Source organism: Onychomys torridus, chromosome 10 (genome assembly GCF_903995425.1).
Source record: "Onychomys torridus chromosome 10, mOncTor1.1, whole genome shotgun sequence".
NCBI classification, from domain to species: Eukaryota; Metazoa; Chordata; class Mammalia; order Rodentia; family Cricetidae; genus Onychomys; species Onychomys torridus.
The window spans coordinates 88,825,957-88,852,521 of record NC_050452.1 but is presented as its reverse complement, the minus strand read 5'-3'; the positions used below and the strand labels follow the sequence as shown (position 1 = coordinate 88,852,521).

General features: G+C 36.5%; 1 protein-coding gene across 2 annotated transcripts; it reads right to left on the bottom strand.

Annotated features, from left to right (window-relative positions):
• On the bottom strand, positions 1-25,870 carry LOC118592471 (sulfotransferase 1 family member D1). 2 transcript variants are annotated; one of them, XM_036201475.1, is made up of 9 exons: positions 25,856-25,870; positions 25,312-25,742; positions 13,498-13,654; positions 11,807-11,932; positions 10,919-11,016; positions 6,603-6,729; positions 4,943-5,037; positions 4,350-4,530; positions 1-2,490 (listed from the first exon to the last, which is right to left on the bottom strand). In XM_036201475.1, exons 3-9 carry the CDS (start codon positions 13,643-13,645, stop codon positions 2,378-2,380), a joined length of 888 nt encoding a protein of 295 aa, XP_036057368.1. In that variant the 5' UTR covers positions 13,646-13,654; positions 25,312-25,742; positions 25,856-25,870; the 3' UTR covers positions 1-2,377. The 2 variants fall into 2 exon arrangements, with proteins under 2 accessions (XP_036057368.1, XP_036057369.1); XM_036201476.1 differs by lacking the exon at positions 25,856-25,870 and having other exon boundaries at positions 25,312-25,748.
• Positions 25,871-26,565: the final 695 nt, after the last annotated feature.

Genomic DNA, 26,565 nt, shown 5'->3' with positions numbered 1-26,565 from the left:
TTTATAATACAAACATGTTTATTCATGTATTTCTCACTCTTCTGTCTGGAAACTCACAGCAGAACTAACACATTTTTATTTTGAAAAATATCAGTAAGTAGGCACTTAGTGCAGGAAATACAAGTATCAGCTGCATTAGATACTTCATTATTGACTTATATTGAAACATCTTTGGATTCTGTGGATGTACCATTCCACTCCTCTATCTTTCCCACGTCTGCTTCACCTATCTGTTTATTGTAGTGGCATTGGAGGTTGTGATGTGTCAGTCAGTATACCCTTTTGCCCAATCAGCCCAAGCAGCTTTACTTGCCAATGTTTATTAGAATGAGTCATTAGACTAGTTAAAGGACTCTGACTTCTGCTACAATGTCAATATGTACCTCATAGAGACTCTCAGATAGCAGCCTGCTGTTGCTCTGAGTGATGGGGATCCTGCAGCAATGGATATGCAGGGCCAGCCCCTTCAGGCCCTCCAGCAGCTCCTACATGAAGAAGATATTGGGGTGGGCCAACTCAAAGTCTTGGATCAGGGTGTAGATGATAGTTGAGTTGGTCAGTCTGCCAGCTTTCCCATGTCAAGACCATCATAGCTGGCTCCACTTCTGGCCAGGTGAGGGGCACAACAAGATCTCCCACTCTCCCAAGACCATGCCTCTGGGGCCAGCTTTCCCTCATCACCTGGGCATGGAATGGGCCAGCTCTCCCGTAGCACCAGCCAGGAAGGAGAAGAACCAGCTCTCCAGCATGGCAGGAGCAGCTGGAGGTGAGGCCAGCTCTCCCATGACCACACATCAGGGCCTGCTCTCCAGCTCTCACATCACTAGGGCCAGTTCTCTTGCTCTGCCCAGGCAAGGAGTTGGACCCACTCCTAAGTGCATCAACTGGCACTGGGTGGGACTTGGCCTCCCATGTTGCCCCTGCAAGGAGTAGGTCCAGCTATCCTGCACCTATGTTGTCAGGGCCATGTCACCATTCTACCAAGGCCATGTCACCACTGGTACCACCATGTGGTGGCTGTTAGAAAATGGAGCCAGCTCAGGTTGGTTCTTGGTTATCAAGATGGCTTCTGGCTGCAATAGAGACCTCAGACATCCTCATAGCCTTCAGTGGTAGTAGAGGACACCAACATCAACACAGACCCTGGATGCATCAGGACCATGGATCTAGACACAGTCCTGGGCCATGGCAGCAGCCCAGTCATCACCACAGTTTCATGTGGCTGTGCAGGGCTCTCATATCAGGGTGATTCTCACCTCTGCAGCACCTCTAGTTCCACCTCTTTTTGTAGTGCACTGACCACTCGACCTCGTTTTCTCTACCATCTCTCCTCTGCATACTCACATACTTCCTCTTGCCACACTCAGCCCAGCAAGAGCCATCTCATCAATTTTCTTATGTCAGGAGTACTATGTATTGAATGGAATCAGACAGTAATTTATTCTGTATCTCAGTTTCCCCTTTTCACTAAATGTTAGATCCTGGAGACAAATCTAAAGTATCTTAAATTCATGTCTCTTAACAGTTCAAAAATGAGTGTTTATCTCACTTAGGAATGATTAATTGCAGAAGGGGTGATAGCAAAATGACCCTACTGTGATCCAAAAGCCAGTTAAGAAGAAGGAAGATTACTGAAAGTAATTAATCGCATAGAACTTTCATCTCAGAAGTGATGCTAACCAGACATACTGTAGATGACACAAAAGCCACTTGAAGTTTTTAAACAAACCTCAATAGTTTCTGCAATGAATTTCACAATTGCTTCAGCATATGACATGAAGAATAAAAATAAATAGCTCTCTAATTTTCCTTGTTTTAAATCCTATAAAATATGTGCTATTGATTTGTTCATTTAAATGTAATATTTCTAAACTAACCATAAGTGGGAATAGGGTATTCTGACATTATAAATTTGAATAATTTGGCAATGTTAAAGACATGATGTCTTAATATCTAAAATAACAACAGATTAAATTGAATAATTAAAGTTTATGAAATGTAGCCTTTGTCTAAGGGGTACCTAACCATGGCGACAAACATCATTTAGAAACCTATGTTCCAAGAGAAAGAAGACCATGTACACAGTAGTCAGGAAGCTATTAGTAACTGAAATTGGAAACATACTGTGTTGGAAGGCCCCTTAAAATTGTATTCTTTTAATAACAGAAGTGAGGAGTAAACTATTGTATGAACATATCTGTAAGGAAGAGAATTAGGACAGAATTATTCCTTGATATTAGTAAGTTTGGTCTATAGACCATGAGTCTTTGTAAATACAGAAAAATCATATACTACATTTTATTTCAATAATCCATGAATGTGCTTTTCTCTCTCTAATTTTAACGTCAGCCAAAGGAGATTAAGAAACAAATACTCCCTAGATCTCTGACCTAAACTTAAGTGTTGACTCTGCCATTTTCTTGACATAATCTTCTTCAAATTTCTCATACTGGGCTACAGTGAACTGATTCTTCCAGTCACCTGAAATTCCTGTAAAAACATAACAGAAAAAGTTGGGAATTACTATTAAATTGCTGTCTATTAATAATTTGAATTATCAATTTGCATGTGAAAAGTCTTCAACTTTTGATATGCATCATAACTATACTCTTCCACTTCAAACATATCTAACTGCTAGGCCTAGACCTTTTAGCTTTTCAACTTCAGTAGATTTTGTAAGTATCTTATGTAAATAATAATAATAATTTCAAAGTATCTTAAAGAAATGCCATGAGGAAATGCTACCTGACAATCTCAATATTAATTCTTGGACTTTAAGTACCCTGATAACAAATAATAAAAGGCACTTCTCAGTCATTTTTAAGCTTTAGTTCACAGGGTAAAATGACAACTTATGTGAAAAGTTTTATTATCAAGCAAGATTGAAAATTACTGGGGTAAATATAATTAGGCACATTTCCTTATTATATACTTACTGAGCCTTCATATACATATGTGTGTATGTATATATGTGTGTGTGTATATATGTGTGTATGTATATACATATATGTGTGTATATCTATCTATATATCTATATCTATATCTATATATGTTTTCCGAGCCTCTAAAATATCAAAAATCTTTATGAAAAGATACAAGACATACCGTACAGAAAGAATGTTTGGTTAAATTATGGTTTTCACAGAGTATTCTTTTGGAACATAGAAGATACCATTAGAAATCTAGTTTTTCATATACAAAAAAATCCCTTGAGTTTGAAAGGGGAGGCTTTCATCTACCCTGTAGGTCATTTAGATACCAATAGCTGTTTCCTAATTGTAATAATAGTCTTCACATGTTTGCTCTCTGAGAATCAAAAAATCATACTTTGAGATATTAAAGCATAACCGACTGATCGCATAATTCTTTACCTGACAAAAGTCATTTAGAATCTATAAAAAATCTAATTATAATGAGTCTTGGTTGTTTCTATGTAGACGTTCACCAAAATTTCTTTATCTCAAGAATTTTCCTAAACTTTATTACTGCTGGTAAATCTTCTCTACAAGAATGTTTTCCACTTCTACTCATCTGGTGTTGTGTGATTGTCTTACTCAACAACTTCAGACTTAGGTTTTTATGTTTTGAACAATGGAAGTGTAACATATTTGATGTAAACAGTATTGGAAAAGAAAGTTTAAAATACAAGCCCAGTTCCCATTATCTCTAACATGATCTCATGCATGTCACTTGTGTGGGCCCCGCTTTTGCCTTTGGCTTTCTATAAAGAATACAAAAGGAGCTGAGGCCAGGAAAACCAAACAAAACTACAGGAGTCACGATGACAATCACCTAGCAATATATTGCTTAAATAAAAAGAAATCTTGTGATTAAATTCCTGACTCCTCACAGTTGTGGGAGTTTTATAGAAAGTTGCTTGATATATATGCAATATTCTCTCTCTCTCTCTCTCTCTCTCTCTCTCTCTCTCTCTCTCTCTCTCTCCTCTATCTATTGCTATTTTCTACTTATGCATACAGACACATGTAAATATATGCACGAAATTATACACACACACACACACACACACACACACACACACATATATATATATATATATATATAATGTATATCTACTTTATACAAGATGTTGAATATTGAGTTCAATACTGAGGGCACAATGATAACACTTATTGGTACACAGGATGTTGAGCAAACATTTCTTATCATAAATCTCTCATTATATCTCACAGAAATGATATAGACGATTACACAGTATTCTCCTAAGGCTTTTGTTTTTACTACTTTTCTCTCTCTTAAGCATATACTTAATTGCTTCTAAGTTCCTGCCATCTCACAGTAATGTGACTATTTTAAAACTCTGCAGAATGGTCTTGCACTGTTCGCACCTTTTCTCATGAATGGAGACACAGAATGGTCCATCTCCTCTTTCTTCATTGTGCTGTAATTTGCACTAGGATTCTCCTTCATTACATCGAAAGAGCTGTGATGGAGGACTTTATTTACAATTTCTTCTGGTAGGTCTTTCTCTAGAAACTTTAATAATTTTTTAATCTCACACATTGTATCCTGAAATGTTGAAGGGGGAAAATAATTTCAGTTAGATTTGGTCACAAAAAAAGGAATGCACTTAATAAGGTTCTGTTTAAGCTTAACTAGTGGGAGAGTTATTTGGGGGTTTTATGTAACTTTTAGTGCATAAGACAAGACTCAAGCAATTATATTTATAATTTTTACTTTTAAGAAGCAAATAAACTATTTGAGGACATGAGTGGAAATACACAGATTTTTATCTCAAAAGTACTATTGTCCTTGACTGGATAACAGAAGCAGGATGAGGGAGTTGTATTAATTAGTACTGTAAGGCAGAACTAGAGTTCAAAATAAATTAGCCATGTTTATAGACTAAGAAGAAAAGAGAGTAAGAGAAAAAGAAGTTAAATTTGGGGTTTCTTAAAAATAAACTGAAATTTCTCCTTACTTCTTTCATATCTTCATAAAACAGATAAAGGATACGGTAATCTTTTCTTTTCTCCCACCAGCCTTTCACATGATCATACCAGGAACCAAAACCCACTAAAGTTAAAGATAAAATGTAAAATTAAAAACTATTTACATGGAAATAGGAACTAGGTAATTATTGCTTTAAGTTGTGATTATCTGTCCAGATACAGTGATTTCTGTAGTTCAAGAAAAGGGGCTGTAAGAATAAGACAAAATCCATATGCTGAAATTCCCATTATTCATATTTGATAATGAAAGTATACTTAGAGAAAAGGTCCCTACAAAAGCAAGAAAATTAGTTCTTGAACAACGCCCTTACAGATAAAGTGATTAAGACAGACCCACCAAGAACAAATGCCATGGAGGGAATAGGGTGAAGATGCAGGCCTGCACAGTTTAAGGGAAAAGGCTATAGAAGAAACACTGACAGCATTTTCTCCTTGGATTTGTAGATTCTAAAAATATATAAAAAATTACATTTCAGTCATCTAAATTCAATATGATATTTTATGGGACCTTTTTATAAACTAATATATCATTTGATAAATATAACTAAGACCGCAAAAATAAGATTGCAGACTCTGAATGTGCTGTGGATATCACTCTGTAAATAAAGTTCTGATTGGCCAGTGGCCAGGCAGGAAGTATAGGCGGGACAAGAGAAAAGAGAATTCTGGGAAGTAGAAGGTTGGAGAGAGACACCGCCAAATGCCGCCATGAGAAGCAACATGTAAAGACACTGGTAAGCCATGAGCCATGTGGCAAAGTATAGACTAACAGAAATGGGTTAATTTAAGATAGAAGAAGTAGATAACAAGAAGCCTGCCACAGCCATACAGTTTGTAAACAATGTAATTTTCTGTGTGCTTTTTTGGTTGGGTCTGATCGACTGGCAGGTAAGAGAGATTTGTCCTGACTGGGCCAGGCAGGAAAACTCTAACTACACTGAATGTTTCAAACAGTTAAGTGATGTGGACGTTCACAGGAGAGGGAATAGTGAAGAAATAAGATTACATACAGGGGGAGTCAGAAAAGCTCTGTGGAAGATGGGAGTGCATTTCGTTTTGAGAAGCCTTAGGGCTTTGGCGGGTATAATGACATTGATACCATGAGCAAACAACAGTTCAAGCAATGAAATGTGTTAAATCTATGTTAGATGTTATCGACACACATTTGCTTCCAAGAGGGAATTTATGTTTATTGAGAATTTTTTTCTACAGTTACTATCATGAGTATGACAGAAAGAGGCTGTGTTTGTAAAAGAACAGACTCTAAAGGGACTCAGAAGTTTTGAATGGCAAAGAAAAGATTCCAAGGAATGGACACACAATTAAAATAATCCAGCAAAGAGACACTGAGATTAGAAAGAACTTAAATAAATTGCCAGCAGTAATTTACCACAAATGAAATGATGAAACCAAGGACCAGAAATATATATACCAGAAATTATCCAAATGTCTCCTCAAAGAAAAAAGGGCCTTGTATTCTTTCTCTTTAGTCTCCAAAATGTATTAATAGTTGGTTTTGTAAATATTAATTTTATAATAAACATAAGATTTAGATTTTAAACTTTATATTGCCTTGAAAAAAATCCTTATTAGTTTTGAAATCATAATTAAAAGAACAGTTGGACTCACCTTGCCCAGCCATGAATTTATCCAGGAACTCCTCCCAGGTGCCAGGCTCTGGGTGCATTTTTGCCATTTGGTAGAAATAATAGTAAGAAACAGCCACATCTTTGGCATTCCGTGCCACGTAGACCATCTGTAGGGGCAAACGAAAGGTTGGAATTAATTTTTGTGATTTAATCATTTTTAACTATTGCTTACATTATCAGGTTAATTATTTATCCTTTATAGTTCTCCAATCATGATAATTGTGAAATTATGCCTGACATAGTACATTCACAACTGTATATTGTTTTAATACTCAAAAGCTCATCTCCCATTTCTGACGTATCTGCATTTTTTAACCTTTTAAAAGATTGTCTTTTGGAACATGAAAAATAACTAAGATAAGAACTAGAGCATTCACTCCTACCCCTACATTGTACTCTCTTTGGCATGAGAAGGTATTGTGCAGGCTACAGAAAGAGAAACCTGGACAGCAACCCAGTAACAAAATCCTCTACCTACAATCTGTCCTGCCTGGGGATGTACTGGGGCAATGGCAACACGGAACTTGTGCCAACCAATGTTGAGGCTAACGCCATGAGAGGGAGCCCATGCCCCACACTGCCTGGATGGTCAAGAACCCTAGACTGGATAAACCAGAGATGTAGGGTAGAATCAAACATGATTGGACAAAAGAAATAAATAAAATAAAATCAATGAAATGATTCCTAATGATGTTCTACTATACTCATATATTGGTTCCTTGTCCAGTTGTCATCAGAGAGGCTTCTGCCAGCAGCAGATTGGGAGCAAGTGCGCAGATAGACCCCCAGCCATTACATTATAGGGAGAGAGAGTCTAAATTAGAGGTCTTCATCCGTCCCTCCCCCTCAGAGATCAGGAACCTCGTGGAAGAGTGGAAGGAAAGATTGATTATAGGAGTCCGAGTGGGTGGAGGACACCAGGAGAACTGGCCCACTGAATCAACTCCACAGAGCTCATATGGGCTCACAGAGACTGAGGTGGCATGCGCGGGGCTTGCATGGGTCTGTGTCAGGTTCTCTGCAGGTAAGCTATCACTGTTAGCTTGGTGTTTTGTGGAAATCCTAACTGTGGGAGCCAGAGTCTCTGACACTTTTGCCTGCTCTTGGGACTGTTTTTCCTCCTAATGGGTTGCCTGGTTGAGCCTTGATACAAGGGCTCTTGCCTTGTCTTTTTGTATCTTGATTGGTCGTTTTGTCCTGTTTTGGCTGTTGTCTCCTGGAGGTCTGCACTTTTCTGTGCATGAAATGGAGGGAGAGTGGATCTTGGGGAAAGGGGAGGTGAAGCGGCCTAGGAGGAATGGAGCAAGGGGAACCTGATAAATAGGTATTGTGTGAGAGATGAATCTAATTTTAAATTTTAAAAAAGGAAATAAAAGAAAGTTTGGAAAAAAACTAGACTAAATATTAAACTAAGCAAGTAGCTTATATATTCTTAAATTTAGAACATTTATATAGAGAGAATATTTAAATTGATAATTTAAATGAATTAAAGCTATGCAAAGGGATAGGAGAGAGCCAAAAGGTGGTAGGGTTGATAGTATTCAGAATGCATATATACAAACATGGAATTGTCAAATACCAAAATTAATAAAATGAAATAAAAAAAATTAAGCTGCAAAATATCTATATTTTCATTGAAGAAAAACAATTACTAGGGAAATTTAGAGCTAGAAAAGATTTAAATTGTTTATGCCCCAAACCAAACAATATATGTGGGATTAATTTTTTGTTTATCAAATTTTAAGGTTTGCATGAATGAGGAATTATTGCCCAACTAAAATTACTCTGGGGATGAAAAGATAGGGTAAAGACACAGTCAATATTGATAACTTAATTTTAATTCCTAGAATCTACATGATGAAGGAGGTAGCTGAGTCCCACAAGTTGTCTTTTGACCTCCTTGGGGTAGGGAGGAAGAGAGAGAGGGAGAGAAAGGGGGGAAAGAGAGAGGGAGAGAGGAGAGAGAGAGAGAGAGAGAGAGAGAGAGAGAGAGAGAGAGGAGAGATGAGAGAGGGAATGTGAGAGATGTGCCATGAGTCCTGGAGTATTTGTTTTGTGGAGCCCATATACTGACATACATTGGGCCTCCCCCTCATAGAAAGCAAAATTTAACACATTTGAAGCTCAGGCATGTATGGAGTGAACACGTGTCCTAGGAAAATGAGTGCAGGAAGAATGAGTATAGGACGAGACCTTCAGGTAGCTAAGATTAGATTTTCCTTCTCACCCAAATGATGAACAAAATAGGAAATTTCATATTCCTAAGTCAAAGACAGTGGCCTTCATAAGCTAGGAAATGGATGAGGATAGGGAGTAGACTGAAAGGGGTTTTCAAGAGGTGTAGCATAGTTTACTTCTGAATGTATTGAGGAAAACATTAAACCTTGTAAATATTACCAGTTATTTCTTATCTCACTATCAGTTGACTATGGCAATTAGCCCAAAGCATCTAGCAATAACATCTGTAGCCTGTTTGCAAAATGTGTTTGACTTATTTAGTATAGAGAGGATGCTTTGAGGATGTCTCCACAAACTCCTAAAAGCAAACCATACCTCCTTCTAGCACTTTTATTAATTTTCACTACTGAAATATCTGTTTATCTAACTCTGTCTCTTTCTCTCTGTCTCTCTGTTTCTGTCTCTTTCTGTCTATCTGTGTGTGTGTGTGTGTGTGTGTGTGTGTGTGTGTGTGTGTGCTGAGAAAAAAGAAGCCATTATATAAATGATGCAGAAGAAGAGATAACTCAGTGAAGCTATCCAAGTAGTCAATAGCCATAATAAAGGTCTTAACCTAATTAGTCAATAAGAAAGCAAAAAGAAACCCCTGAGTATCCACTGATGTGAATCAAATGAAATGTTTTAGCTATATTTCATCATAATGAAGACATGCAGCAACTTAGTTAACACTGCTCATCAAGACTTCAAATACTATTTTAAAATATCTACTAAACAAGTGAGAGAGCATGTATAGATTCAATAATTCTATCCCTAAATATGCATCCAAGAGAAAGTGTACATAGGTAAACAAAAAGACAGAAAATATGCACAACATTATTTCTATTGCTGGCAGGAACTCAACTGTCTATCAGTATTGCTATTCATAAGTAACCTGTGAAGTGGTCACATGTATATGATTATTGGTCCTCAGACTTTAACTTGAATAAAATTTACATGTGCTCTTGTTAAAATTTGGACTTTTGGTCTTCATTCACACAATTTATGATACAAAAACATGTGAATAAAACCTAAGAATTGCATGTACAGAGAGATGATTAGCCTCTTTCAGTAACACAACAGAACACATAAACTTATACAATAGGAATAGATTTCACATGTGTCTTGAGATAAATGACAATTAATTGCATATTAAACACAGTTTGTAATTACAGGAAAAACAGGCAAAGTTACTTGTGGTGAAAACACAGAAGTTACTACTGGAAGTTTGTTAGAACTGAACTTTTGAGGTGATGCAATACTTTGACCAGATTTCCTAGGTAGGCTTATTTCCTAAATAATCATGAAGCTATTTAGGTAGTGTGCTTGTACTTTTCTCCCCAAATGTTATGCTTGAAAAATTAATTAAAATAAATTCATGAAAGGTATGAATGTATATAATTATATATCATTTATAATTAGTAAAATAATATGTATGCATTATACTAGATTGCTTACAGACTTATATATACATAATATTCAATTATAAATGTAGATTGATTAATTTATAGAATTACATATAACTATCAATTAATATAAGTTTCAGTGAATCTGTTCTGGCATTATTTGAATACCAATTATTTAAAAATAATTAAATAGCAGGTGAAATGATCAAGAATGAAAGAAAAATCTGATAGTGATTCAGAAGTAATATCAATCCTATTTTCATAATTGGTGTCCAGTATTGTCATATTGACCCTTGGCTATAACTGCCATTCTATTGTTTTGTAATGACTCATCCAACATTCACAGTAACTTATCTCGTAGTTAAAAACACACAGACACACAAATAACACTATTCACACTGAGCAGGTTGTGTATGTTGAGGAATATATATATATATATATATATATATATATATATATATACATATATATACATATATGTCATGCACACACATACATGTGTCAACAATTGAAGGAAAAAAGTCATGAATTTTAATGACAGAAAAAGGGAGGAGTATATGGATGGGGTGACAAGGAGGAAATGGAAGGTGGAAATGGTGTAATTATATTCTAACCTCAAAAAAAAAAAAAAAGAAAAAGAAGTTAAAAGCCAGGGACAATATTTTTCACTTGCTACCTTGCAGTCATTTTTCCAAAATGAGGAAGGAAGAAGTTGAACAGGTAGATGAGTTTTCACCAGCCGAGGAGACGGCATGCTTTCCAACAGTTCAATACCTACAAGCATACCCATTAACAAACTGCATTATCAGTGTGGAATCACATGGCTTCTTTGAAATTCATCATAAAACTTTCTAATCATTTAATGGCTCAGTAAGTTTTTTTTTTCTTTTTTCTGTTTTGTTGGCTATAAGGCTCAACAGATTCCTATGTTCCTAAAATCTCAAAAAATACAAACCACAGAAAGTCATGGCTAACTGACCTATTCTACGCTCTGTAGGTACAATAGTATAATTATATTCACATTTGTCTATAAAAAGTTCCCCGTTTGAAACACTTTGATGGAGCAGAAAGAGCAGTTGCTAAACAGTCTCTAGGTTTTCTCTTCACCCTTTTATCTTGCTTACAGTATGAAAATATTTCAAAGTCCTTGTCAATCTCTCTCATATTCAAATTCTATAATAGAATTATGTCTTAATATTCATTTCTATTTTTTCAAGATTTAAAATAATGCAAAGCAACATATTCCCATTATTGATTTTATAATTACTATATTAATAATATACATATAAATTTAAACTAACTAGTCACATAATTTTGTTGGATTAAATATTGAATTTACTTGATTAAAATATGATACACTATTTAAATAATAAAGACTTCCATATAGTAAGAGATTTAAGCCAGATCAAGATCTTCAAACATGTAGATGTTGTCTTTGAGGACCTCACCAAATTCTAACTCCTCTAGACGCTGATTTCATAGTGCTTGTTCTTTGTGTATCACTGTTGCTCTTGACTCCTTCATATATACTAAGAACACAGGTAGATTTAATCCTATAAAATACCATTTGACAACCCAGGAATTATAAGCTCCATGAAAGGCACTCGTTTATAGATTGCATCCCGTTTACACTTCTCTGCATCCCCGTTGTTATAGATCAAATCCAGTATTTCACTGATCCAGGTTGTCCCTAGGGGGAAAATGGAAGAAATTAAATGTCTCTGTTGAAAATAACATGAGAAAGTCAAGAGAGGCAGAGGAGGTATTTTGTAATATCTGAAACAAGCAAATAAACAAACAAAATGTGTTTTTTTATTTCCACTTCTTTGCTTTCTCTTATTCATTCCCAGGAAATAGGAAATGCTCTCCTGTTTGTTTATTTGTTTGTTTGGGTTTTTTGTTTTGGGGGGGTTCTTTCCTTTTGATTTTTTTCAAGACATTGTTTCTCTGAATAGCCCTGGCTGACCTGTAACTCACTCTGCAGACCAGGCTAGCCTCAAAGTTAGAGATTCACCTGCCTCTGCCTCCCAAGTACTGGGATCAAAGGCATACACATGGCAGGAAATACTCTCATCTATCAGGGATGTAGGCATATTCATTGAATAAAATCTAACTTTAAAAGCCTCAAAAAGTAAAAACAAAAACAAAAACAAAAAAACAAAGGTGTATAAGAAGCAGTGAACAAGTAATGATAGCACAGTCCCTTCCCCTCCCTAATACTCCTTGGTCAAAATGGTCTGATTTAAATCAAAATATTCTGAAATACATTTGAATTGGTTCCTGAGTAGTATGGGCAGAGAAAGTAGCCAACTTTGCTATTATAGCTTAGAATTGAAGAGAATATCAGATAAAGATGATCAAAGTGGACATTTGGAAAAAAAAAATACAAAGAACTTTTGCCTGTAACAACCAGAATGCTATATACAACAATAGGACCCATTTGAGCTCAGAACAGTGATTCACTCTGAACGGTATCACATAGTGTCTCATCAGTCCTTTGAAAAAGTACCTATATCATGTGAGAACGTGGTCTACTCAATTGCCTATATACTTTGATTATCAGGTGAGTGAGGCATTTCTATTGAAAGAATGTAACAAGGAAGAAAATTTACCTTTTCAGCTGTTCATAATAGTAACTGAAACATTGAAATATATTATTTAATTAATCTATGTATATAACATTTTAATGAATGAAACATGAATGTTTACACTTTGGGATTGTTTCTAGACAATAGAAATGACACACATGTAAGGCAATGTCACAATCAAACCAAATATTTTGTCTGCTAACTTGGAAAATTAATTAAAATAAAAGTAAATGAAAGAAAGGGAGAAACATTTGGCCTAAACCACTGTGTTTTCCATACCTACAATGTCTTGTTACATTTGTTCACTACCAAAGACCCTGGAATCATGTGGGGTTTGTGTGATCTTAGTAAATCAGAATCTCTTAAATTTAGTTTCTTGTTTGTTTTTCCCCTTAGGGGATATAAAGGAGAGTTCATATTAGAGTATTTATTAGATAGGAAGTTTGATTGATTGTGGATCCAAGTAAATTCATAGGATATTTACTGGAATTTCAGAAATGGACATGAATCTATCTAATCTGAGGCAATACTGTCCCAGCTAGCCACAATTCTCCTTTAACATGTTAGAAAGCCTCAGCTTAGATTGGACAAGTATCTGCAGGCAAGCAAGTTCCTGAGTACAGCTCATTATCTAATTGCCTAGGGTGAATAAATTAAAAGTTCTTACCAGATTTGGGATAGGTGGAGATCAAAAGATCATCAGGTCTGGCCTCAAACGACTCCACTTGGGACCACTGCTCAGCAATGCTCCAGAAGAGAGGGACACCTTGAACATCCACTAACTCCCTCCTGAAGATATCCAGCTTCTTATCCATTTGGAGAGACTAGATTTTAACAATAGGTAGCATCAATCAACTTTAAATTGTTACTAATTCCCAGCAGCAGCCAGGGTCTGAGCTGATGTCTGTGGCTCCTGTCACTACCAAGGGCTGTTCTTATGCATGTTGGGAGTCTGGACAGCGACCTGAGACCATGTTAGTGTCCAAAGGCTTTGCTGCTGCCTGGGCATACAGGTGGCCTGTGCTGCCACCAGGCCATGGTGATGTCCAGGCCTGAGCTGCTGTTGAAGGCCATGTCTTAGTCTTTGTTCCTGCTCCAGCTGGGGTCTATGATGATGTCCCTGGCCTGTGTCACCACCAGGGTCATAGGAACCATTCAAAGGCAATGCTGAGCCAGGCCTGCCCCTCACTGGACTGGAGATGGTTGGCCCTGCCCATCACTAGCCACTATAGCATGAGAGTTGACCCTGCCCCCCGGAAGAGCAGCCCCACACACACTCAGGAGAGAGGGCCCCATCCTTACTATCAGCATGGGAAAGTTGGCCTTGATGGCATGGGCCTAGGAGGGCTGCCTCTGCTCCTCCCTGAGAGGGGGTGGTCCAGTGGCCCAGACCAATTGGCTCAGCTACCACCCAGACCCACATCTTGAGCCTTGAGTTGGCCCACCCTAACATCTACCCCATCTATGACCTGCTGGAATACATGAAGGAACTGGTCCTGCCAGATGATAACTGCAGGATCTTTGTGACTCAGAGCAACAGCAGGATGTCCAAGAAGAGTTTTGGTGAGAGTCCAGCAATGATGGTGTGCCAAAGGCCAGAAACCTTGAACCAGACCAATGACTCATTGCAATAATTATTTTGTGGTTGGGGCTGATTAGACAAAAGGGTACACTGTGTGACACACTGTAGCACCCAATACCACTATGATGAATAAAGAGGTGTTAGAAAGATGGAAGAGAGAGATGTGTTTGTTTTGTTTTGTTTCGTCTTTAATTGATTTTTGAGGGGTATCTTTTTGGAGGGGGATGCAGCAGGGGTTAGGAGATGATATGGAGTTACCAGGAGGTGAACAGAATTGGGTTGTACGATGTGAAGTTTCTTTTTTTAAAAAAAAAATATATATTTTTCATAGGGATATTTGTGTTTTAATTTTACATATCAGTCATGGGTTCTCCTGTCCTCTCCCTCCTGCCCCTGCCCCTGCCTTCCCCCAGCCCCCCCCCCCATTCCCATCTCCTCCAGGGCAAAGACTCCCCTGGGGACATTATTAAAAATGTTACTAATTTAATAGTAATATGATTTCCCAAACTTCAGAGACATGAACTCAGTTCATGTGTGTTATAATCAAGAGAAGAAAAGAAATTGAACAAATAGAGTCTTGTACATTTATTTCCATTTATGCTATTCATACACAACATAATATTACCACACTTCATTTGTGTATCAATACCATGCCAATGTCAAGATGCATGGTAAAGTTACTACGCTTCAAATTAGGAGAAGATTATAAGTCATGGGGCTATCAGTCCATTGCAAGTTCTGAAATGCCAAAGCCTTCCTTATAACAAAAATCAAACACACCCGAAATTATAATGCCCTTCCTTTAAATTTCTTTTTTATGAATTTTTAATTCATTTTATATACCAACCACAGTTTTCCCTCTTTTCCCTCCCCTCCTCCTGCTCCCCTCCACATTAGCCCCATCTACACCCCAGAAAGGGAAAGGCCTCCCATGGGAAGTCAGCTAAGCCTGGCACATCAAGTTGAGGCAGGACCAAGCCCCAAGTATAAGGCTGTTAAGAAGATTCCCACTAACTAGGATCAACTACTTGGCAACACAGTTCAAAACCAGATAGTTGTCTTTGATCAGAGTCAGTAGACAAAAACAAAAAACAAACAAAACAAAACAACAACAACAAAAAAAACCCCAGTTCTCTGTATCTGTAAATTTTACATGAGCAGAATCAACCACCTGTGCATTGTAAATGTTTACAGATAGTTTCCTTCAATTATATCATAAACAATATGACATAGCAACTATCTCATAACATTTATATATTAGGCATTGTAAGTAATATAGACATGTTCAAACTTTTGACAGGATGCAAGTAAATATATGTAACTATTGGGTCATTATGTAAAGAACCTTAACATTTGAATATTTTGAATCTTGGGATCTGGGATCCAATTCGTCTTGGATATTAAGAGACTTACAACCAGATTGTGTTTGAATTACAATTTTTTTTTATCCTCCTGTGCCTTCAAATTCTCTCATATCCATTCCTAATTGACATCAACTGGATGTATTTTTTAATGCACATGGTGCAATGTGTTGAAGTGTTTATTTCCAGTTAAACATTTAACAGTATGAGATTTCATTAAAAAGATGAAAAATTATGCAAAACAACTCAAATTTATAAAACAGAAAACATAAATTTATGTGTTGGCACCTGGGTTGTTTCCTATCAACACTATATTCTCTTCCTACTAACAAATAAAGCCTTGGCTGCAATAGCAGCCATACAGAAAACAAGGCATAGCTATGGTGTCGGGAGCTGTGCAGCCTCATCTTGGGATCAGCATATGAATGTCTGTCCAATGGCTCTCTATGAGGCAAGACCATGGAAGATGGTCTCTAACTTGGCAAGGACCAGTGGACCATGGGGCAGCGCAGAGCAGGACTTTGCTGAATCCATACAGCAAAGCTTGCAGGCTTTTTTCTCTCTCATTATATTGTTGATTCTTTGGGTGGTTTTCAGTTTTACTTTGTCAGTCACACAGGCAATAGCCATAATTTTCCCTGGAAATTCTGTGGGTTTTTTTCCCCTCAAATGTTTCCCCCTTAGAATCAGCAGAGGGCTAATGCTCCTCAAATTTCTTATCTGGAATTATTAACTACAACCCCTGATCCTAGGAGCTTTTCTAACTAAATAGAGATAGGTAGATACATATGAGAAAACAACACATGGAACATTAACCATGTCTCATTTTTTTTTGGAAAAGGAAGTCATGAGTACACAGAACAGGAAAAAGTCTCAGGAATACACACAGTACCACCCATTTTGAGAAAGTTCCCTGGACACCAAGCATATAGATTCAGTGACAGGATCTAGTATGATCCAATGTGGAAAATGCATTGGGGGAAAATGTGGGATGGATAGATACATCTTTACCACACATAGGAGCGTATATTGTTGAGACAAGTATGGTATAGTGAGATGGGGAAAGAGTGCCTTATCAAAGTCTGCCTTTTACAGAGAGATTGAGACATGGACCCTCTTGTAGAAAAAGGATCTGTATATATATAAAAAAATATATCTTGCCGGTATGAAAGAATAGCTTGGGTCTGAGTACTGTTGACCTTAAAGCATTGTACCCATGTCCATTACTTTTTAACTTTGCAACCACAAGTAGCTGCCGGCTGACATAAGTGCTGTAAAAGCAGGATGTGTCTGGTTCAATATTTAATTAAGCCTGTAAAAATGCTGAACTTTGTGTCTAGAATAAGTCAATGTAGGGAATGGGAAAATACATTTGGGGGATCATGAAACAATGGGGGCTTTTAAAATGACTATGATGTGTTTCTTTTTTTTTTTTTTTTTGGAGCTGAGGATTGAACCCAAGGCCTTGCGCTTGCTAGGCAAGGGCTCTACCACTGAGCTAAATCCCCAACCTGATGTATTTCTTAAAATATGATGAATCTTAAAAGTGAAAAATAGGAGCCAATAATAAAGCTGTTCATATCATCTCAGTAGAAAAAAAAACACAGTTAAAGTGTAAATAAAGATGGGCTGAGCTATTCGAGACCACTTGAGTGCAATCCACTTGGCGGTCAGAATTTTTCCTCCCACTGATGTCCCTTCCCGATCTCAGGACCTGAACCTGAGCCAAGACTGATTTCTTTCAGAGTCCTAGTTGTTTTCCCTTGTTATTTCCCAGTTATTCACAGCTTGCTCTATGCCCAAGAAATATAGTCATGTGCCAATTAAAATAGAGGATAGTTTGAGTAAGTCATTAGTTGATTTTGTCACTGTGAAAGAAATATTAGTGTGCACTTATCCAAACTAAGACAGATGCAATGTCCTTGGAAAAGCAAGTACAGTCACTTTAGAAATCAGTCTGGAAAGTTCCCCAAAGAACCGGAAACAGAACTGCCATATGACCCAGCACAGGACATTTATTCAATATCCTACCACAGAGACATTTGCACATCTGCATTTGTTGCTGTTGTAATCACAATAGCTAGGAGATTGAATCAATCTAGGTTTTCATCAACAGATGAATGAATGAGAAAATGTGGCACATATACATAATCATATATTACTCAGCAGTATAGAAAAATGAAATTTGCAGGAAAGGGGATGCAAATTGAAAAAAATCATACTGAGTAATGCCACTTAGGCCCAGAAAGACAAAACTATGTTCTCTTTCATAAATGGATCCTAACTTCAAATATTTTGTTTTGAGTGCTTAATTTGGAGTACATGAGGAAACCAGAAAACTAGAAATAAACAAATAAAAAGGAGTTTGAAAAGATTTACTCTGCATGCTGGACAATGTTGCTCTCAGAAAACAAGTTATTAAATGAAAAATTGCAGTGTAAGGCATGGGATTCCTACCTATGTTTCATTGGTCACATAGGTCTCAGACATTTCCAGACAGCACGGGTACTACCCTTGTTTTTGGTCACTCACCTTAGAAGCATGGCAAGACCTTATTGCTGAAGATAGTACATATGTTTATTATAGGATATAGAGAATTCAGTCTCAACTGACTGGGAACAGTTACTCCTTACTGGTTAGTTTTCTTGAGGCCAGAAGGGGCTATACAGGCTTTTCAGGGAAGAAAAGACATTTATGGTCTTACCTAGCATGATCTGCCAGGCAAGATGTACCATTGGTGCAGTCTGTATTGGGGTAACTGATTGCTTCAGATTAGATTTGAAGTCTGTGCCACGAGAAAGAATTTCACACACAGTACTTTAATTCTGGCTCAAAAGGCCATGGCAGAAGAGGTCATAGGCCCCAGGATAGAACCTGATACTGTTATTTAGGTAAATGATCATGTTTTCAAAGTTCTTTCTAATTATTTGTTTACACACATAGACTGAGGCTGCACTTTTGTGCTCAGAAGTCAGTGGAGAGCGAGGCATAACTGATTAAAGTGCTAAGAAAAATAGACTGAGATCTCAGCCCTAAAATGGGACATCTATATCAACTCTCTCCCTTCCAGACTCAGGGAACATCACTAAAGAGAAGGCAGAACAAATGTGATAGCCAGAGGACTGAGGGGAGTGCTGACAGATGTCCTCCGGACATGGCATGGCTACCTATCATGCTCAGTGTATACATCATAGCACCTGGGGCTACTTGCACAAGATCTGAACAGCAAGCCCACCAAAGTTCCAGTACAAGTGGGGTAGATAACCTTCAGGCCTTTCCCCTTACAGGAGCTGTTATTAGACAGGGCAGGAGGAATGAATCATTTTTGAAGATGTGGATACTTGTAACACAACCATGATCCAGTGATTGATTCCCACATCCATGTGCTTGTGGGCAGCACTAGCTGACTTAGTGTTTATGAAGAATAAATGAAGGGAAGGATGAGACCGTGAGGAGGGCTTGTCGAGGGAGTGGAGGAGGGACGGAAAGTTGGAAAATAGAGTAGATATGATCTTATGTCATCATCTACATGTATGGAATTCTCAATAATAAGAAATAGTAAAACCACAAAGTGAAAACATTATTAACAACAAAATACCAAGTAGAGTGTGGCCAGTCCCTTCCATGAAGGACTTTATATTCTTAATGATCATATAACACATGAGCCAGGCGGTGGTGGTGCATGCCTGTAATCCCAGCACTCGGGAGGCAGAGGCAGGTGGATCTCTGTGAGTTTGAGGCCAGCCTGGTCTACAGAGCGAGATCCAGGACAGGCTCCAAAGCTACAGAGAAACCCTGTCTTGAAAAAACAAAAAACCAAAACAAAACAAAAACCCTAACACATGCACAATCAGAACTTTTAGGGCACATAATATATTCTTTACTTCACACAAGATTCTTATGTGTCAAGCACAGCTGTCCCATTTTACATTTTATCTAAGGAGGAAAACAGCAATAAGAAACTTAATTAATTCTACTCCAGAATTTACTATTAGCAAGTATCAGAATTTGGTTGAGACCAAGATAGTTTGACTCTATTTTGAAGTTGTATTGTAAGACATGAAACAATAAACAATAATACAAGGTAAGGTAAGAGAAACTCCAAGTTATGCTAAGGTGCTGGCAGAGGAATAATCGAGGCAAAGTGATACGAGTTTCCATTGAGGATCTAGAGCAGACTGTGCTAGCTCAAAGAGGTTTGTTGGCACCGTTATTCCTACTCCCTGTATTCCACAATAATGAACTTCACATACATAAGTGTTAAATACAATGTATTAAAGAACATAGGAAATAACTTAGAAAATACAAGCCTACTAATGATTTCTTTAAATAATATTCGTGTTGTCTCAATATCCACATAGTCTACATAATTATACAAAAAGTACGATTGCAGTTGCTTCTGAGTGAATATTGAAATATTACAGGATGGTTTAGATACTGTCCTTTGAACCTTGTAGAATTTATGTACTTTGATCAGTATCTGAAAATCCCAGATCGTACAAGATGCTCAGATACCAACAGTATGTTTGATAATTCTTAGGTCTTTGATATTTTATGTATAAGTTTAAGATTACACATTTGAAATATCTACTCCTTAAAAACTCACAGCCAACATATTCTCGGAAGAAATATAGCCAAATTTGGCTTACCTTTAAGTCCTGAGAGGTTTAGATGAATTGGCCCAGATGAAGAGTCAGAGCCAAAAAATCGTTAAAAGGATGATGCCCCTGGATAGTACACAACTTAATATGAGAAAGAAATTAAGTTGTTGTAAGCTCAGGAAATGCTGAACGATATTGGTTTCCCTAAGGCCACTTCTTTGTTTACTTACCTAAAAATGTCCCTTGAATATAACTTCCCCAGGGGGATAATTAAAAGACTTTAGAAACATCTCAACGTTTTGTACATTAATAACAGTCACTACTACTCAGTTATTAACTATGGACTGTGGAATTTCCAACCTACTGCTGAATTAAAATAATCAGTAATAAAGCTGAAGATATTTTGTGCCTTAGACATTAAAGTAAATATCAAACTCATGACAATCAATACATTATTCTCCTAGAAAGTGATGTCTTAATAGTTAAAAAAATCCTTTGTATGGAACAAGTATTTATCAATTAGTGTTTCTATACAATGGAAAACCTAAAATAATGATAGAGATAGTATGGCTAAGTCTCTCTGAGAATGATGTTATGAGACTTGAGGAGGCAGTTGTTTCTGGTTCTTCCATAAACTAATAGTATTTTCCTGAGGTACATTTTTTTTCATATTCCTGATCTGTATTACTTGTCAAAACAGGAAATATTAAAAAATGGTCCCTCCAATTTGTTTTATTTCTAACTTTACACTTAATTAAGCTAATGTTCTCTGAATAACAGATTATATGCTTTTATAAATTATAGAAGCAGAAACAAGAAAACCATGAATATTTAATCAGAATACTCTTACATTTTTAGAAAATTTCATCAGAGTGCAACTAATTAAAATGCTAGCTAAGTTATAAAAACTTAGCAATAACATTTATGAAATTTATATAAATTTAAAGTAAAATAGTCATCACCCTGACTTTTATGTAACATTTAACATTTCATCACTGTGTAAAAATGACACAATTATCCTGCTATGACAATTGTTTTTCTATATGTAAGAAAACATCCATGTTTCTTTCTACTATATTTTACAAAAATATCTTAATTATGATTATGATCACTAAATTTCTATCAGGGAAATGGAATTACAAAATATCGTGAAATATCATCTTACTCTAAATATATTGACTATTTTCACACACAAAAAAAAATGCAAGAGAGGATATATAGGAAAAGTGCATTCATATACTTAGGGTTCTATAGGAAATATAAATGAATACATTTATTATGAAAAATATGAAATGCTTCCTTTAAAAACTAAAAGATAATGTTTACATGTGGTCTACTGGTTGTATACCCCAAGGAGAAAAAGCAGCATGTTAAAGAGCTACCTACCTGCCTTGACGTGTTTGATAGAGTATTATTGGCAGTAGCTAAAATATGAACTCAACCTGGATATTCAACAAAGGATAAGGAAAAATGTGTGTATAGGCATGTGTGTATACAAAGGAATATCACTAATCATTACAAAATAATAAAATACTATCAATTGTAGGGAATGAATAGAATAGAATTGATGAGCATGGAATAGGACACAGGAAGGCTGGTAGACACAAGTAATATAGGACGTTTGAATAACAGGTATTGAAACACAGAGAGAATTAAGTCTAGGTGTTCTACATCCTAATGGCCCACAATATCATATTGCATATTTCACAAAATCTAAAAACCCAAAGAATAGTAAGGAAAAAGAATGCTATCTCTGTAATTGGATCATGGCACAAACCATGCAGGTATCAAAATAGTACATGTCATTTTATTTCTGTGAATAATTAATACATATTTTGTTAATAATGAGACAATAATTGAAACATGTTATCAAATTTAATTGGAATAAAGAACCAAGATACATCAAGGCAAGAGCTAGAACAAAACTATTTTTTTTTATGAGACAACATAGTCTACAGTTTGAATATATCTCATCTCCATTTACTATTTTTCTGTCAAATGCTAGCATTTGAGACAATTCCTATGTGTGGATATCTGTAGCCCTCACAACCGGCTTATGACACATTGACAGATATTTTTATTCAGGTACCACTAATCTAAGGGTCTTAGTTTCTTAGTTGGGGTTGCTGTTGCTGTGATAAAGCACCAGGACCAAAAGCAACTTAGAGAGGAAAGGATTTATTTTATCTTATAGCCTGTAGTCTATCGCCGAAGGGAGTTGGAGCGTGTGTTCAGGGCAGGAACCTGGAGACAGAAACTAATGCAGAGAATAGAGAGAAGTGCTGCTTATTGGCTTGCTCTTCCTGGCTTGTACAGGCTGCTAAGAGATCTTAGGAATCATCAGCCCAAGGGTGGCACAGCCTACAATTTGGGCCATCAATCAAAATGTACCACAGGTTGACCCATAGTCAGGTCCATGGTTTTCTTTTCTTTTCTTTCTTTCTTTGTTTTGTTTTGTTTGTTTGTTTTGTTTTGTTTTTTTGAGACACGGTTTCTTTGTGTAGCTTTGCCCCTTTCCTGGATCTCACTCTGTAGACCAGGCTGGCCTCGAACTCACAGAGATCTGCCTGGCTCTGCCTCCAGAGTGCTGGGATTAAAGGTGTGCGCCACCACCGCCGGCCCACTGTTTTCTTAATTAATGTTCTTCACAGGTAAGCCTCCTTTGTCATTGACAATACAACCGGCAGAGTGAAGTTCACTACGTTCTTCAAGGAGAATCTCAAGAAGGTTCATGGCTCCTTACAAGTTCACATTAAACTTTTACCACGATTCAGAGCCATGAATATACCCCAAATATGAAGATCAACCAAAACTGCTTTCAATCTCTTTGTTTCAGTATTCTTTTTAACTGCACCAGGGAAACACAGTTTAAGTTTCGGTAGGTAGACAGATGCTTACAGTCGTCACACTGATGTTTAATAATTAAATGAACTATAGGTAAATATAATTGACATTTCCATGACATATATTCATAAAAGTTGATGTGTTGATAATTAGTTTATAATTACTAACTTGAGAATTATCCGGATTGAAAAAAATCTGGAAATGCCAAACTACCGAGTCTCCTCTGCCTGACATTTATGACAATCTAGTAATTCTATTTAATTCTTTGCCCAGAGTTCAGTAAAATGATATACATGCACTGAAAGTAATAAAAATGATCTTTGATTTCTCAGAGAAAGAGAGAATTGCCCTGTGCAAACACTTGTGTTTGCAACAGTCTGAAACATATAGATTTTAATGAGGCAAAAGACCTTGCCATTTTGTTCAAGACTTTTGAAAGCGACTTCTAAGCAACATTTGAATTTAGTTGCAAAGGCTCTTTTTTAATTGCCTGTGTCAGTTTTTAGAGAACAAAACTAAGTTACTCTTACTTTCAAAGAACAAAAATAAATTTGCTAAAATCCCTGGGAGAAGGGGACCAGGGAGAAGTTTCAATGGTTAAAAATACTTGTTACTCTTGCGCAGGACTCAGATTCACTGCCTAGCACCCATGTGGTAGCTCACAAATATCTGTAACTGCTATTTCAGGGGATCCAATGCCATCTTCTGGCCACCAGGCACATGCATGGTACACAGACATATATGTAGACAAAAATCACCATATATATTAAATAAATAAATTACATGTATAATTCATATATGTGTATATACAGTTGGTTATAATAAAATGAGAGGCTAATGAAGATGAAAAAAGATATGAGCCTTTTAAAAATTACATAAAAAAATCTCTGGTATCTGGAAATGTAGATATTACAAGACAGTACTAAATGACTTTAAAATAATATTATCCTATCATCTTGATGTTAAGTTGGAGATGCAGTGATTAAAATTTCATGGTAGCTAATAAATGCCAATAGCTGACATATTTAAATTCCATTAAAAATAAGATCCTCAGCTCAAAAATTAATAATAATGTAATTTCAGACAATTATCAGAAAACTGGTTTCAAATTTTCAAATGTATAAATTTTCATATGACTGAGGAAAATAACCGTACCTTTATTCAAAAATGGTAATTGTGAAATGTTTACACACAGCCCAAAAAATTTATTATTATTAACTCCAAAATATACATTGATTTACTATACTTGCTTTGCTTTCTCGTATTTTTTGTTTTAAAATGCCTCTAACCTCTTACATTTATTCAAACAATAAACATTCCCATGACTACATCACACATCTCTTCATCTGCTGGAAAGATTTTGTGTTGTGTGAACTTGTTACCATAGTGCTTTGGTATTAAACTGAAGCCAAGGAGAAAGAAAGGAATAAAAAGAATGTTCTAACTGGAGAATCCTTCCAGTGACAGCAGCAGGGAGGGGCGCTTAAAATCAAATACAAATATCCTTTAGAAAATAACAAATCTCCAGAAACGTAAGAACAATTACCACAGTGGCTTCTTACTATATGACAAAACAAACTATACGTAAAAACATCAAATAGCCAAGATATTCTAGAAAAGCAGCAGGAATTAGCTATCAGTGGCAAATGTGCTTCACTAATACTGGCACAGTTCTTCGAGAGATGGGAGAATGCCACAGAAATAAGCTCATTTTGATTGCCTTTGCCTCACTCTGGTATATATGGTTCCTGATCACAGATTATAGGACTCAGCCTCTGAATATTCCCCTGTAATGAACAGAAATACTAAAGAGAAGAAAAGTAATAAATAAAAATTAATGTTACTGTAATTTATACCTTTACTATTTCTTTCATCTTTACAAACCTAAAACTTAGTAGAATAGACTAAGTTAATAAATCTTTAATATTAATCTTTTGTTTTTACTGGTAAGGAATCCAGAATTAAAGATTTGCAAATCTTTTCCTATCTTGTGGTTAAAAACACAAATACGAGAATGATTTGAGTTTTAGTTTCTTGATTTGCAATTCTAGAATGTACTATTATTCAAATGATGGACTTTATAAATTACTTACCAGGTACTTGTGAAGAATTGGAGGTCCAGACTGTGTTTGTAGAGATATTATTTAAGAGAAGCCTTCTTCTCTGAGTTGCTTTGAACAGTGAAGCCTGAATACTAATTAATTGCTTAAAGCTGTGTACTACACTTTACAAAGCCAGTTGCTGTTTTATGTTTAAAAGGCTCAAGAGAAAGAGCTTTGGATGTTGGTTAAAATAGTAGGTAGAATAAAATACAATAAAAGAAAATATCTATTCTGAACTTACTGCTCTAAACTAGTTGGGATCAACAGTGAAAGCCCTTTGTTTTCACCATTTCACTTTGTCAAAGCTCCTGGTTGGGAAAGAAAAGCAAACTACAGAGGCTATTGGAAGGCTCTACAACCCTAGGAGTCAATCCCAGGAACTGTGGCTGAGCTCCACAAAGGCAAAGGCAAGTGCATGTTCCCTGTAAGGGAGAAAGAAGAGAGGAAATGTGACCAAGAAAACACCGAGCAAATTCTGCTCCTTAAATGGTGCTGTACCAACCCGTGACAAGTCGAAATATCTACCACCACTTACTTCACAACTGCAGTTGGTAACAATGTCAGCTTCCTAATAAAAGTAGCCAAAGAGTCTTTTAATTTCTCACACTGCCAAAACACATCCTAGGGTGTGCTTCCTGCTTCTCTTCCCAAGTTTCACATCTGATTGCTGATGTGACAGAATAAGATGATGTGAAAGCCTCCCATTTTGCAAGATATGGAGGATATAACTATTTTTTTTTTATTCTCCTATGTGACCATCTCAAGCACACATATTGTTTGGGTCAGATGGAAGATCTTGACTGGAGATTTTTACTTCAGTCTGTTTCAGGGACAAAGCTCAGCACAGTCCAAATGGCATGTTTCTTTGAAAAATAGCCACACCACGGCAAAGCACCCAGAGGCAGTGAAACATTTTAAAAGATGCAATAAACAAAGGAAAAACAAAAAGATTCCTAGATTGCCTCCTTATGTCTTGTAGCCAGAAAGTAGCCTTTAAGCAGGCTCCCTTGTTTCCCTGCTAGAGGAGACTGAAGATTTGTGTTCCAGTAAAATTGCATTATAGAATTATTGCTTACAATCATAGGACAAAGCAGAAACAAATGTATATACATATATATACATTTGTATGTGTATGTATATATGTGTGTGTGTGTGTGTGTGTGTGTGTGTGTGTGTGTGTGTGTGAACAGAGGAATTAGGAGACAAATCATATCCTGTTCTTTTCACTGAAGTGCAAACCACTAA